Genomic DNA, 12,788 nt, shown 5'->3' with positions numbered 1-12,788 from the left:
TTCCCCTCTACGGGTTTCTCCCCTCGTGTGTGTTCTCTACGCATGGTCTGCTCTTGTTGGCTATCAATTCACTCTCGCTGGGAGCGACTGGATTCTTCCTCCCCGTTGTGATTTTCCTCCCTGGTCCATCCTCGCTAGATTGGCGCATCCGCTTCGGAGATCAACGAACACACGCACCCCATCCCCCTGTGCTTTCAAGTGCCGCCTCCCCGGTCGTTCGACTGACGCTTCGTCAATTTCTACTCTGATTTCGATCACTCGATCGCGTCCTCGCAGTCTCAGAACGACCCGCGCGGACCGATCGTGACCAATTACCCTTGGTCACTCGCGTCGAACGAAACCCTGCAGCTCCCGGCGCGACTCCGACAATGAGTGCAGACGATAACGGAGCAACGGCCTCGATGTCGGCCACAAACGGCGAACTCAACACCGCCACCCCCGATCCCCCTGCTTTGGCTACACCCGGCAAGCGCAAGCGCGTATCGAGCCATGAAGACAAGGCGTCTCAAGAGGCCAGTACCGCCTCATCGCAAGCGCAGGAGAAGGTGAAACTTCAGGAGAATCTGCGTAATCTTGTCGATATTCTGAGCAAGTAAGTATCCTCGGTCGCCTTCCGCGATCCGACCTGCGCATACTCAGCATGAGGCTAACTGATCTCAGAAATGACACCGAACTCCATCTCCTGTCCTGCATGTTGCCGAGTTCTCCCGCGAAACCTCGTTCGAAACGCGCAAAAATAGCGGGTGATAGAGAAGAATTTACGAGTATTCAATTACGGGTTGCTTCGGATCGATACAATTCTCTGTCGGAGTTCCTCAGCGACATCGAAAGAGCCTCTGCGACTGTGATCGAGCGAAATAAGACACTGGCTGCCGGTACCGAGGCCGATGGGTCGGCCCTGACAGAAACAGTGAATCGCATAGCTGCGTTCAAGAAGGTCTTGAACAGCCTTGTTCGTCAGGCCCAGGTGAGCCCGTCGACCATCAAAGCGGAGACGTCAGAGGACGATACGGAAGCCCCTGCGGAATCTGCCACCCCCAACGTCGAGACTCGGAACGAGAACATGGTCTTGACTCTGTTTGGAAATCCCGCCAACCCAAAACACCTGTACTCCAGTCTCCAAAAATCCGTTAAGGTTCCTTTGTCCTCCGACGACCCATCCACGGAGAAGTACGTGGAAGTCCAAGCCCCCCTCCGAGAAGTCGGCTTGCCCAATGGGATCACAACTACCAAGGCAACCCCTTACAACCCAGAGGCCAAGTCAAAGGAAACAAAGAGGACTTTCGGCGAAGTGTTCGCTCCTCGGCCAAACTTGCCTCAGCTGGAACCCCCGCGCAAGGCTAGGTCTTCATCTCGGGCCTTCAATGGGTGGCTTGACAACTTTGAAGCGATCACGAACTACAAGGCTTTCCTAGGAGATCGGAATAACTACTGCCTGGCGCCTCTGCCTTCGGGGCAATGGCTCCAGTATGGCGGCGTTACGTCTTCCCCTTCTTACTGGAATCGTCGCCAGAAGCAACAGCAATCACAACAACATGGCCAGGATCGATTTGAAGAGGACCCCTCTTCATGGGTCGACGATGATGCATCTGTTTTGCAGGGTGTGTATTCGTCTTTCGCGCCCTCATTCGACAGTTCAGGGGCAATTGTCCAAGAAGATTCAAAGGATCTGGTGTGGTGGAGCAGGCGGGGGGCACGGCGTCTCCATACGTTGGTATCGCTGCCATATGAAGTTGAGAGCGCGTCTTCAGAGCGACCTGGTAACATTGGTGAGCTCGATGAGAGTACTCTGGAAGAAATGGTGAAAAACTTCAATCCAAATGACTTTGCGGATAACATCTCTCATACTGAGGCACCAAAGGAAGAGCAAGAGAAGGAAGAGAGTGAACAAGGTCTGGAGGACCTATTGCGTGACATTTCAGATCTGCTGGAGACTCTCAGCTCGTATCAAAGAATCCGCAACCTTGAACCTCCAACCCCGGGCAGTAGTCAGACTACTGAGCGCCAGGAAAAGACAAGCCCTGGTCCAAAGGCCTCAAATGCTCCATCTGAGTCCGAGATGGGTGTCTACGAAACTCTGAGATCCAGCTTAGCTGCTCTGGTCTCCAACTTGCCGCCATATGCCGTCGCAAAACTGAATGGTGACCAGTTGGATGAGTTGAATATTAGCCAGAAAGTCGTCATCGACAGCCCTGACTATCAGGGAACGATGGAGAAGGATGATTTTACGCTCCAACAAGAACGCGCAGCAGCCATGGCCCCCATGGCCGGGACGGCGAACCGGACACCCTCCCGTTCTGGAGGCTACACGACTGGGTACAACCAGCGAGCATATGCTCAGAACGCGCGGGTTCAGCAGCCACAAGGCGGCGGCGTTCAGACTCCCTACTATAGCGGGAGACAACCGTCGATGTCTGGACCTACATCGTACACTCCGGGACACGCCCAACATTACTCGGGCGGTCGCCCCCCATCCACGCCTTCGCAACGCCCGGGCTACCTTCCAGGATACACACAGCCTACTCCATACAATCAAGCGCAATTCCAACGGGCCGGGCAAAACGGGTATAATCCCTATGCCGCTCAACAAGGAGCGCCATCTGCTCAAGCCTCCCCACAGCCATACACGCCACGAACTGGGCAGGCTGGGTTCAATCCCGCGTACGCAGCTGGCAGAAGCGCCTCTCCCCAGAAACCAGCATCTTACGCTGCTCCGCGAACGCCGTATATGACACCGGGATCAGCCAATCCCCAGCAACGATACATGCCGCAACAGCAGCAACAGCAGCCCCCGCCATATGGAAACTTCCCCTCCAATCAAGCGCCTACGCCAGCCGGGTCCTATTCTAACTCTGCGGCCGCCACGATCTATGCGCGCAGTGCCGCAGAGCAGGCCGTGCTGATGGAACGGAATAAACGAGAGCTGCAGCTAGCGGCTCAGCAGGGTTCTACACCTCAACCTGCGACAGAACAAGCTAGTTCCCAAGACCGGAGTGTTACACCTAGTAGCAGGCAGAACGGGACTCCAATGGGCGCATGAGCAAGTCTCTTGATTTCATTTTGATGGGATGAAACGGTTGGCTCTTTCTATCTATATTCTAGAAAGGTTTGGTTTGATCAATGTCAGGTGTTTTGTGTCGCTTACTTTCTATCCAATGTACTTTTTCTCGTCTTTATCTGGGCTAGAGGAAAATGGAGGAAAGCCGGATCCAAATTTGGGCTTCTCTTATCCATATAATTATTCTCTTTATTCTTTATGTCGAAGGTATTCTATTGGCCTCTTGTTTTATGCTTGCTTTCAAAGATCTCAGTTCACCATCTTAGGATGGGATATTCAGCGAACGGCGTGGATTGATTCCAAGACAGGTTTGGTTTGTCTGTGTTTGGTGGGTGGAGTATCCCTAGAAATGCTACTCTGTACCAATTACAATCTTCTCATGAGTAGGGTCCAGAACGAAGGTGTAGTGAAGGCATAACCAAGGAACCTCCGGATATTAGACTAAGGACAAGGTCACTGAGGGTAGGTAGGTAGTATACAGCCTTTCATGATACAGGCACCTGTGCAGCAGGAACAGAGAAACAACAGGTAGAATCAATAAACAGAAGTTGATTCCAGCAGACGCATAACACCCATTCCATCCATCTTTTTGCTTTCCGGCCCAATCCATGCCCGCTGTTAACGCCAATGGATACCTCCTGCGCCTGCTTGTTCCAAGGGCGCGAAAGAAAGGTGGAGTGTTTACGGTGCGCGTAGTCGGTAACAGGCCCAAATAAAATTCGTCACGTCATCAAATAAGGTAGAGGAGCAACCGCCGTGCTAGGCAGGGAGCTCAAGGAATAAACATGGCGGCCACGGCCATGAAACCAAAATACCTGCACTTCCGTTAGAATACAGCGCTCGCGGCAGGAGGTAAGGGTACTCCTTACAGTGAGGCACATCGCCATCCGTCCTGAGACCCGACCAGTCCTTCGGCGGCCGGCGAATAGTTCGACGCAATGGCTGAGGCGGCGCCGCCGACAATCGCCACCAGAAGGATGCGGCCGGAGAACTCGGAAATCATGCTGAAGGCCAGCAACGGGAGAATGATGGCGGCCGAGGCGATGATGATCGCCGAGTAGACGGGGGTGATCATGGGCGGGGCAGCAGGAGGCGGCGGCGTGAGCGAGACGAGGTCCTTCGGGTGGTCGAGAAAGCGGGTTTCTGCCGCAATGATGGGGGTGTGTTTTCTCATCCAGGTGCGGTACGTTGCGACATCCTGGTCGGCAGCGCTGGGGAGGGTTTGAAGGACTTTACTGTATGCGCTGAGGGCGTTGTCTGATGCGGGGGGGCGAATGGGTTAGGGGTTGTGGGAAATGGAAGGGCAATTGCAAATGCGTGTGCACTCACTGTATCGCTCGATTTTATGGGTCAGCTGGCCCATGACTTCTTCTCGTCGGTAGTGGAGGGACGAGTACACCTGCGCCTGTACGTCCATGCGTCGCGAGGCGGGCATCTTCTTTGAGCCTTCCTGCTCTGCGGTGGCTACGCGGTGCATTTCCTCGTAGTCATCCAGGACGCGCAGGTCCTCTTCCATCTGGGCGATTTCATCCTGGAGATGGAGGAGTACGCGGTGGTTAAGGTCCTCGAACCGGCGGTAGAGAGGCGGCAGCTGCGGTTCCTTGGTGTCGGTTGTTGAGGAGCTCAGGCGCCAGGCAAGGAGGCCGTATCCGGAGGGGACATGGGAGGACCTGGATTTCCGTCTGGGTTTCCTGTTAGGGACATGGAGATCATCCTCGGGACTTCGTGGGGGGGATGGGGGGAGAGGAGGCCTAGGGAAAGAATTGGGATAACGAGGAGGGGGGTAGTACGCCTCAGGCATGGTAGTAAAATCCAGACTCTGCTTGCGAGGATGGCTCGAGGTTGACAGCAGAGATCCTGAAACCAGAGATCCTACGGTGCCGTAGGAGGTATCCATGGAAGCCTTCCGAGTGGTGGTGCTCCTGGCGAGTTGCGACGGCGCGGACGAGGGAGAGGTCTCGGTCGTCGAGAGTGGGTGGGAATCCAGGGAGTTCTTGGACCATATCGACGAAGCTCGACTGCGGCCGCTTTCTGCATTGGTAGACGAGCCAGCTGTTCGCTCTGGAGCAGAGTATGCCGGTGCCTTGGATTGCGTCGAAGTGGTAGGAGCCGGATGGGGTCCGTTGTCTTCCTCGGACGATATGTCAGAAGATTCCGAGGAGCCGTCGTCATCGTCGTCGTCGTCCAGATATTCGAATACATTTGGGGTCTTCCGCTCCAGGTCGGTATTTCTTTTGGCCTTAGGATCTAGAGCAGCTTGCGATTTCGGGGTTTTGCCCCCCGCAATAACGTTGCTCTTTGACATGGCCGGCTGGAGGGGGAGGGCCTCGTTCTTCGACTTCCCCACTGAGGACTGCGAAGATTTCGAAGTGGAATGGGAATTCATGGAGAGAACGGACACCGTAGGGGCCCTATCAGCGCCATCTTTGCGCGACTTCTTGGAGCGACTGGATAGAGGCATGGTGCTCACGGGTGGATGTTAGGAAACAAGGGCCGTTTCAGACTGGAGATATGACTTGAAGATCCTTAACGTTTAGGCCATGCCCATATCCGGAAGACGGACGGGGACATGGGGAAAGAAAGAGGACGGGCGACGTGATGGTTCGTTTGTTTGGAGGGGTCTGGAATGGAGGCATATCAAGGGAGAGGGAAGGGCCGCCGCTCGGGACGGGTTGGAAACTGGATTTCACCGGAATGTAGGACAGAATGTTATTGTGTCAGGCGGAGAAGTGGGATTCCTGTGATGCGCTAGACGGTGACTTTTGTAGAATGTGGATGGACGGGAGATCGATCGACTGCTTGGTTGACGATGGATAAGAAGTAAATCAAGGGCTGAGCGGGTCACGTCTCTTTCTTTATCATCGCGCAGGACAAAAGAGATGCAAGAAGGATAATGCAAGGAATCCGCCCCAAACACCGGGAAGCAGCTGAGACGGACCCCAAGTATCAGCTTGAGAACGAAGTCAAATCAGATGCCCCGATATCAGGCTGGGATTTCCCTTTGGTTGGTGGTGGAGGGGTTCAATTCGCTGCTGAAGCGCCAAGGGTTACAGATCACCGTCTGATCACGAAGGGATGGAGGGAGACTATGATGCGGTCCCCTGTCGGGCGGGTGATCCTTTCGTAAGGTTTCCTTTCTTTTTTAAGAAAATTATATTTTATTTTTAGCTGGTTGGTCGGTTGGTTGGTTGGGGGTGAAGTCAGCCTCGTATGTCCGAGGGTGGCGATACGCCGTATAGATTATGAGAAGAAGAAAATTCGGGGGAACTTGGGGGTCAAGAGACTCCCACGGTGGGCCGGAGTGCCGGAATCCCCAGGAACATGAACTATCGTGGAAGGACATCGAAACTAGGTGGCATCCGGATCGCATTAATATGACTATTTGACATGATGCGCTGGCTGGCGGTGACTCGCTGTCGATCCTGCATAGTATGTGGGGGGCACCGCTTAGAACCCGTCTTGGGAGCCGTTCTCTTAGTCGCTGGCGCGTTTTCTGCGAAATGCCGAGTCTGCAGGCAGGGAGATATCGAAGAGTGAAGCCCTTGCACCGGGAGCGACGTCGGGTTTCTCTCTCTCATTCTTGTATATTCCCGAGGAAGTTGGAGGGAGACGATCATCGGGATATACACGTTCCCTCTAGACACTGTAATGCAGTCGAAATGGCATTCACAGAACTTCCGTGCTATGATTTCTGATTTGTATTATTGTCCAATACCAGTTCCTCATTCTTGCAGTATCCTGGATCTATATCTTGGGGATAGTTGGCCCAGGAAGAAACGTGAATCAACCAGGAGCGCATTCCCCACCAATAGAGTGACGACAGCGACCCTGGAGACACCGTATGACTTGCATAGAGATTGTAGTCCCTCCCATGATCCTGTGTTTAATGCGTGCAAGCTGCATCAAATGACCGCGACGAGCGAGATGACCGGTGATGCATCCAAACTCAATCCAGCGGTGAGAGCGATTACCGCCTGATACTGCCGGTACTGTATGTAATGCCCGCAGTCATCCAAACTCCGACATCACCACCACCAGCTCCCTCTCAATTGACTCTCCCTCTGTCCCTCTCGTTCACCCTCCACATGCTCCGGCCATGCCTGCATCCATTCCCGCGAGCTGCCCGCTCGCTCGCCTACGTCCCGTGTAAATCCCCTCGGCCTTTCCTCCACCCCCATCCTGCACGACTATCCACCGCCCGCCATGCGGTACGATATGTCCAGACGTCGGCAACCGAGTCCTCCGACGATCGCGTTCCTCTTCGGAAACAACTCAAACAGGGCGCCAAAGGACTAAAAGCGCATAAACGGGAGAGAAGAGCGGCCGAGGAAGCTTCACGACAGAAATGGGAACTGACCGTCGGCATCGAGATCCATGCGCAACTCAACACCGAAGCAAAGCTATTTTCGCGTAAGTCCTCCTCATGCCTCTAAGAAATTCCATCCCTAATACTAGTCTCAACCAGGAGCTTCTACTGCCTCCGTCGACCTTCCCAACTCGAACGTCGCTCTGTTTGATCTCGCTTTCCCCGGGAGTCAACCCGTACGTCGACGGTATCCATATCCAGTCTTGGAGAGCTAACATGCTCAGGAATTCCAAATCCCCACCCTCCTCCCCGCCTTGCGTGCTGCAATTGCCCTTAACTGCGACATCCAACCCATCAGCCGCTTCGACCGCAAACATTACTTCTACCAGGATCAGCCAGCCGGATATCAGATCACGCAGTACTATGGTAACCCGCAGATCCGCCTCACCTTTCCTGCTTCAAACAACAGACGGTTAACCAACCGACAGAACCCTTTGCGCGAAACGGCTACGTTGATTTGTTTGGCTACGATGGGATCGCGCCCGAGGATGGAGACAAGGTCCGCATCGGCATCAAACAGATCCAGCTGGAACAAGACACGGCAAAATCCCAGGAATACCCTCCATCAACTCAATTGCTCGACTTCAACCGCGTATCGCATCCTCTAGTCGAGATCATCACCATGCCCGAGATCCACACCCCCGCCACAGCAGCTGCTTGCGTTCGCAAAATCCAAGCGATTCTCCAGTCCTGCAGTGCAGTCACGACCGGGATGGAGTTGGGAGGCCTCAGAGCTGACGTCAACGTCTCGGTGCGCCAGCGCGGCGAAACCGCCGGCACGCATCAATACGGCGGAATTAGTGGTCTCGGTCAACGCACAGAGATCAAGAACCTAAGCAGCTTCAAGGCCGTGGAGGATGCCATCATCGCCGAGAAAAACCGTCAGATTGCTGTGCTGGAGAATGGCGGGGTTGTGGAGGGCGAGACACGTGGCTGGACAATTGGCAGTACCGAAACCCGGAAACTTCGAGGCAAAGAAGGCGAGGTGGACTACCGGTATATGCCCGACCCAGATCTGCCCCCGCTTATAATTGGCGAGGATCTTGTGAAAGAGCTGGTGAACACGCTGCCCACGCGGTCGGACGATTTGATTGGCATGCTTCGGAGCAAAGAGTACGGGCTACCGGTGGAGGACGCAAAGCCACTCATTGAGCTGGAGGATGGAGCCCGCCTGGAATATTACCAAGATGTGGTGGATATCCTGCGCAATCTGCAACAGGATCAAGATTCCAAGACTCGTGGGGGTCTTCCGCGCATGGCGGCCAATTGGGTCCTTCATGAGCTGGGAGGCCTGTTGACCAAAGCAGATTTGCAGTGGGATCCTCAGCGGGTGCCCGCTCCGTCTCTCGCCCAGATTGTCGACCAGGTTCAACGGAAGCGAATCACGGGCCCCACGGCCAAGCAAGTACTGGCTATGGTGTTTGACGGTGACCAACGGCCTATTCCGCAGCTATTGGAGGAAGAAAACCTGTTGCTCCGACCTCTCTCGCGGGAGGAATACGTCGCCCTGGCCGAGGCAGCGATCAGTCAGAATCCCCAGATGGTGGAGCAGATTCGCAGTAAGAACCAGCTAGGGAAGCTCGGCTGGTTTGTTGGACAGATGATGCGCATGGGAGAGAAGGGTCGTGTAGAAGCTCCGAAGGCGGATGCGATTTTGCGGGAGCTTATTCTAGAGGCCCAATAGGCAACTGAAATGTGGTGGTAGTTCATGTACGATAGAGCCTGGAGATGTGGTGCCTGGCATGGATGTACGGAGTAGATCTAGATAGCGGCATAGCACCAATGATACCCAACGTTTCACGCACCAAGGGAATTTCGAGTCATGAGGCAGTCTTCTCGAACGTACCTAAGCACATTCCTTCCTATCGGAAGCGATTGCTAATGGAAACTCACGGTGGAGTGGGATGGCGTCGGGCGGGCGGGCATCTCTCCTCGACCTGTACTTAGGGGAAAGGCCTGATCCCTAAAAGCAGGTCTTAGCGATGGACCAGAAGAAGGCCCCACGAGGAGCGTTGGGAGGACGGGGTTATAAAGGGGGGTGTATCCAGTGAAGTCTTCTCAGCAGAACGTTCTCTCTCGTGGATATTCGATCGACTGTTTGTGAAAAGGCGAAGAAGAAGTGAAGAAGCTGTCTTTGACTGTGTTGATGAATCTCCACTTGATCTTATCTTGATCGCTGACTAGTCCGTTTTGGGAACTCCACCCTTTCGTTTCCGGTTCTTTCTTTCCAACTATAGAAGAACCTTCATTTCTTTTCTCTCCCTCTCTCCTCTTCTTACTCTCTCTCTCTCTCTCTCCCCCATTCTCCCACACCATGACTCAACCTTCCACCATCAAACAACGGTTCCTCTCCAACCCCAACCAGTTGGGCGTGGTGGCTGTCGGGTTCAACGGCGGTCAGGTACGTCACTCGCTGCGGAACCTGTCGATCCCTTAGGGTCGGTCCAGTTCGCAATCAGGACCCTTTCAATATCCCCCCGTACACAGTGTGTTGACAAAGAACAATCGTCCAGTGCAAAACCGGCGTTGAAGCCGCGCCTCTCGCCTTGATCCAAGCCGGTCTTCTCGATCAACTGCGCGACGACCTCGGTTACGACCTACACTACGACGACACCGTCCACTACTACGAAAAGCAGATCCCTGCAACAGACCCCGATCACCGTGGAATGAAGAAACCCCGCACCGTGAGTGCCGTCACAGAGGCCCTGAGCTCGCAGGTCTACAGCCATGCCAGGGAGGGCAAGTTCGTCCTCACCCTCGGTGGCGACCATTCCATCGCCATTGGCACCATTTCCGGCTCCGCAAAGGCCACCCGCGAGCGTCTGGGCCGCGAACTGGCCGTCATCTGGGTCGACGCCCATGCGGACATCAACATCCCCGAGATGAGCCCCAGTGGGAACATCCACGGCATGCCCATGGCTTTCTTGACTCGGCTGGCCCGTGAGGAGAAAAAGGATATCTTCGGCTGGCTGCAGGACGACCACACCGTGAACGTGAACAAGCTCGTATATATCGGTCTGCGGGATGTCGACCGTGGCGAGAAGCAACTCTTGCGGGAGCACGGTATTAAAGCCTTCAGCATGCATGATATTGACCGGTAAGGGCTGGTTGTTCTTGAGCGGCGATCAGGTAGACGGGCTAACTCTGGCTCGAACAGTTATGGCATTGGCCGCGTCGTCGAGATGGCCTTGGCCCATATTGGAAACGATACCCCCATCCACCTCTCGTTCGATGTTGACGCGCTGGACCCGCTGTGGGCACCCAGCACCGGTACCCCCGTGCGGGGTGGTCTGACGCTTCGCGAGGGAGATTTCATCTGCGAATGTGTGCATGAGACCGGAAACCTGGTGGCGATGGATTTGGTCGAAGTCAACCCGAACTTGGAGGAGATGGGAGCGTCAGAGACCATCCGCACGGGCTGTTCGTTGGTGCGTTCGGCATTGGGTGACACTCTCCTGTGATTCCGCTATAGATTAGATGGCCGGAGGCGACTCCTGTATGATATCCAGTCTGTGATGCGACGATGGTGATTACAATCTCAGCAGTGTCTTTCCTCAAGTTCTTCAATCGAGTTCCCATACCACCAAATAGATTACAAAAGCTTGATGTCGCATGCTTTTCTTTAAATAGAACCACCAAATTAACTCTACAAGAGAATATATCTTTGTTTTGGTCCGAGGATCGGGGACAACGTTATCCAAGTTAGGGCACGGATTTCCTGCCACCGCAATTTCCTGCCTGCCACCTCATTTCTCCCCAACCCAGCAGCCCCATCCACGTCCAAATGACCCATCATTCTATTCTCTGCATGGTCTGACAGCATTCCACGTCTATTTCTCCATTCTACTCCAGAGGGCTTCCCAGTTGCTTCATACCAAGAAGCATTACTTGTATCGACTTAACATCGACACCCGCTTATGTAAACCCCGCCAACGCATCAGTGGACATCAACAAACACTTTACCACGCCTGTCCACTCATCGACCGGAAGGAATACGGCGCTACAGCGCTGATGCGCTGTTTCTCATCGTCTTCTACGACCATCCACCGTTGCGACGTGGTCCCAGCCGTGTCTAGCGGGGGCAGCGTCACTCATTGACATCAGGCCGTGAGAGCGCCCCGCACGCCTTGTATACATGCTATCGATGGGCATCGATGTGTACGCCCTATCTAGCGATCTTGACTCCACAGCCTCTGGTCGCCTCCGGCATATACAACTGCCTGGTCCGCACATGACCGGCCTGCGATACAACACCCTCCGCAATCCCAACCACCCCCTACTTCACATACAACCACCACAACAATGGCCGTGCCTGTCCGTGGCCGCCGCCGCTACCACTGGCCCGAGCTCCAGCTCAACATCTGGATCATGATCGTGTTCTCGGCCTCCGCGATCTGTCTCGGTATCTTTGCCTGGTTCATGGCGGTGCAGACCGAGCTGAAGCTCGGCATTCCCTGGTACGCTTGTCCTTAGTTCGCTCGGTTCGTTCGACGAAGTCCAGACTAACGAAACGGTGTGGGACAGGCTTTTCCCATATATGGTCGTCTCCGGTGCCCTCGGCGTTTTCTTCATCGTTCTTATCCTCTTTCTCGCGGCGAAGCGCTTCCTCCTCCCCGGGATCATCATCGTCGGCAGCTTCATCCTCTTCGTGCTGTGGCTGACAGGGCTGATCGAGACATCCCTGCAGATGTTTGGCGTTGTCGGGAACATTGATGATAACTGCCAGATATACGTGTACGATAACAAGTTTGGGGGGAACAATCTGCAGACGATGGCCTGGTTGACGCAGAAGACCATCTGTATGCTCTCTCATCTCATCTCAACTTCGTTCCCCTCCGTCCAACAAGCGCTGACTATCAGTATAGGTGATTGCTGGAAAACTGCCTTTGCGTTTGAGCTCGTCAACACGGTGTTCTACCTGTGGATGGTGGTGATGTCGTGGCAAGTCAATCGCGATGTGTACGAGTAATACTTATTATGGTTCACTTTTTATTCCCAAATCCTGCCATGTTACCCGCGGCGTTGGCGTTGTATATAAAGCGATCGGACTTTGAATACCCAAGGAATGGATGTCGGTTGAATTTGCGCGAACCTAGGTTCATACCGAGCGGCCCATAGCTCGCAGTGACATATGCATGAGCGGACCTCTATCCCTAGCATGTCATCATGATATAGAACCGAACCCAGAAAAAAGGGTAACCGTTCGTGGGTTTAAAACCTGCAGATGACTGTTTTCATTGGCTTCCCGGCTTCGCGCACGGTAATGCTAAATGATGTGGGGATCATGTAACTGGCTTAAGATGCACCATCATCATCGCGATATATTCAGAGGAATAACACCTTTAATCATGTCCGTCACCTGGT

The 12,788-nt window shown here is 54.2% G+C and overlaps 5 protein-coding genes across 5 annotated transcripts; 4 read left to right on the top strand and 1 right to left on the bottom strand.

Annotated features, from left to right (window-relative positions):
• Window positions 1–368: 368 nt before the first annotated feature.
• BDV59DRAFT_198525 (uncharacterized protein) lies at window positions 369–3,040 on the top strand (the record flags this gene model as incomplete). The annotated part of the gene is made up of 2 exons (XM_073693171.1): window positions 369–592; window positions 661–3,040. 2 exons carry the CDS (start codon window positions 369–371, stop codon window positions 3,038–3,040), a joined length of 2,604 nt encoding a protein of 867 aa, XP_073551861.1.
• Window positions 3,041–3,749: 709 nt separating this feature from the next.
• On the bottom strand, window positions 3,750–5,735 carry BDV59DRAFT_84758 (uncharacterized protein). The gene is made up of 4 exons (XM_073697186.1): window positions 4,849–5,735; window positions 4,388–4,740; window positions 3,928–4,288; window positions 3,750–3,873 (listed from the first exon to the last, which is right to left on the bottom strand). Exons 1-4 carry the CDS (start codon window positions 5,517–5,519, stop codon window positions 3,831–3,833), a joined length of 1,428 nt encoding a protein of 475 aa, XP_073551860.1. The 5' UTR covers window positions 5,520–5,735; the 3' UTR covers window positions 3,750–3,830.
• Window positions 5,736–7,084: 1,349 nt separating this feature from the next.
• On the top strand, window positions 7,085–9,235 carry BDV59DRAFT_169795 (glutamyl-tRNA(Gln) amidotransferase subunit PET112). Its single transcript, XM_073688313.1, has 4 exons — window positions 7,085–7,468; window positions 7,524–7,600; window positions 7,649–7,790; window positions 7,853–9,235. The coding sequence occupies exons 1-4, from the start codon at window positions 7,144–7,146 to the stop codon at window positions 9,106–9,108; spliced, it is 1,800 nt and encodes a 599-aa protein (XP_073551859.1). The 5' UTR covers window positions 7,085–7,143; the 3' UTR covers window positions 9,109–9,235.
• Window positions 9,236–9,423: 188 nt separating this feature from the next.
• Window positions 9,424–10,978, top strand: BDV59DRAFT_84662 (arginase). The gene is made up of 3 exons (XM_073697184.1): window positions 9,424–9,825; window positions 9,938–10,521; window positions 10,582–10,978. Exons 1-3 carry the CDS (start codon window positions 9,739–9,741, stop codon window positions 10,883–10,885), a joined length of 975 nt encoding a protein of 324 aa, XP_073551858.1. The 5' UTR covers window positions 9,424–9,738; the 3' UTR covers window positions 10,886–10,978.
• Window positions 10,979–11,365: 387 nt separating this feature from the next.
• BDV59DRAFT_84694 (uncharacterized protein) lies at window positions 11,366–12,542 on the top strand. Its single transcript, XM_073697185.1, has 2 exons — window positions 11,366–11,881; window positions 11,949–12,542. Exons 1-2 carry the CDS (start codon window positions 11,727–11,729, stop codon window positions 12,391–12,393), a joined length of 600 nt encoding a protein of 199 aa, XP_073551857.1. The 5' UTR covers window positions 11,366–11,726; the 3' UTR covers window positions 12,394–12,542.
• Window positions 12,543–12,788: the final 246 nt, after the last annotated feature.

The sequence above is a fragment of the Aspergillus ambiguus genome, assembly GCF_047715705.1.
Source record: "Aspergillus ambiguus strain CBS 117.58 unplaced genomic scaffold BDV59scaffold_3, whole genome shotgun sequence".
Lineage (NCBI taxonomy): Eukaryota > Fungi > Ascomycota > Eurotiomycetes > Eurotiales > Aspergillaceae > Aspergillus > Aspergillus ambiguus.
This window is presented reverse-complemented; position numbering and strand designations above follow the sequence as displayed.

Coding starts and splice junctions, on each gene's coding strand:
- BDV59DRAFT_84758 (XM_073697186.1), bottom strand. CDS start 5,519: ATGCCTCTATCCAGTCGCTCCAAGAAGTCGCGCAAAGATGGCGCTGAT. Junction 4,741..4,848: donor TTTACTACCATGCCTGAGGC/GTACTACCCCCC, acceptor CAGGAAACCCAG/ACGGAAATCCAGGTCCTCCC. Junction 4,289..4,387: donor CCATAAAATCGAGCGATACA/GTGAGTGCACAC, acceptor CATACAGTAAAG/TCCTTCAAACCCTCCCCAGC.
- BDV59DRAFT_84694 (XM_073697185.1), top strand. CDS start 11,727: ATGGCCGTGCCTGTCCGTGGCCGCCGCCGCTACCACTGGCCCGAGCTC. Junction 11,882..11,948: donor CTGAAGCTCGGCATTCCCTG/GTACGCTTGTCC, acceptor GGTGTGGGACAG/GCTTTTCCCATATATGGTCG.
- BDV59DRAFT_84662 (XM_073697184.1), top strand. CDS start 9,739: ATGACTCAACCTTCCACCATCAAACAACGGTTCCTCTCCAACCCCAAC. Junction 9,826..9,937: donor TCGGGTTCAACGGCGGTCAG/GTACGTCACTCG, acceptor ACAATCGTCCAG/TGCAAAACCGGCGTTGAAGC. Junction 10,522..10,581: donor AGCATGCATGATATTGACCG/GTAAGGGCTGGT, acceptor TGGCTCGAACAG/TTATGGCATTGGCCGCGTCG.
- BDV59DRAFT_169795 (XM_073688313.1), top strand. CDS start 7,144: ATGCTCCGGCCATGCCTGCATCCATTCCCGCGAGCTGCCCGCTCGCTC. Junction 7,469..7,523: donor CGAAGCAAAGCTATTTTCGC/GTAAGTCCTCCT, acceptor AGTCTCAACCAG/GAGCTTCTACTGCCTCCGTC. Junction 7,791..7,852: donor TCAGATCACGCAGTACTATG/GTAACCCGCAGA, acceptor ACCAACCGACAG/AACCCTTTGCGCGAAACGGC.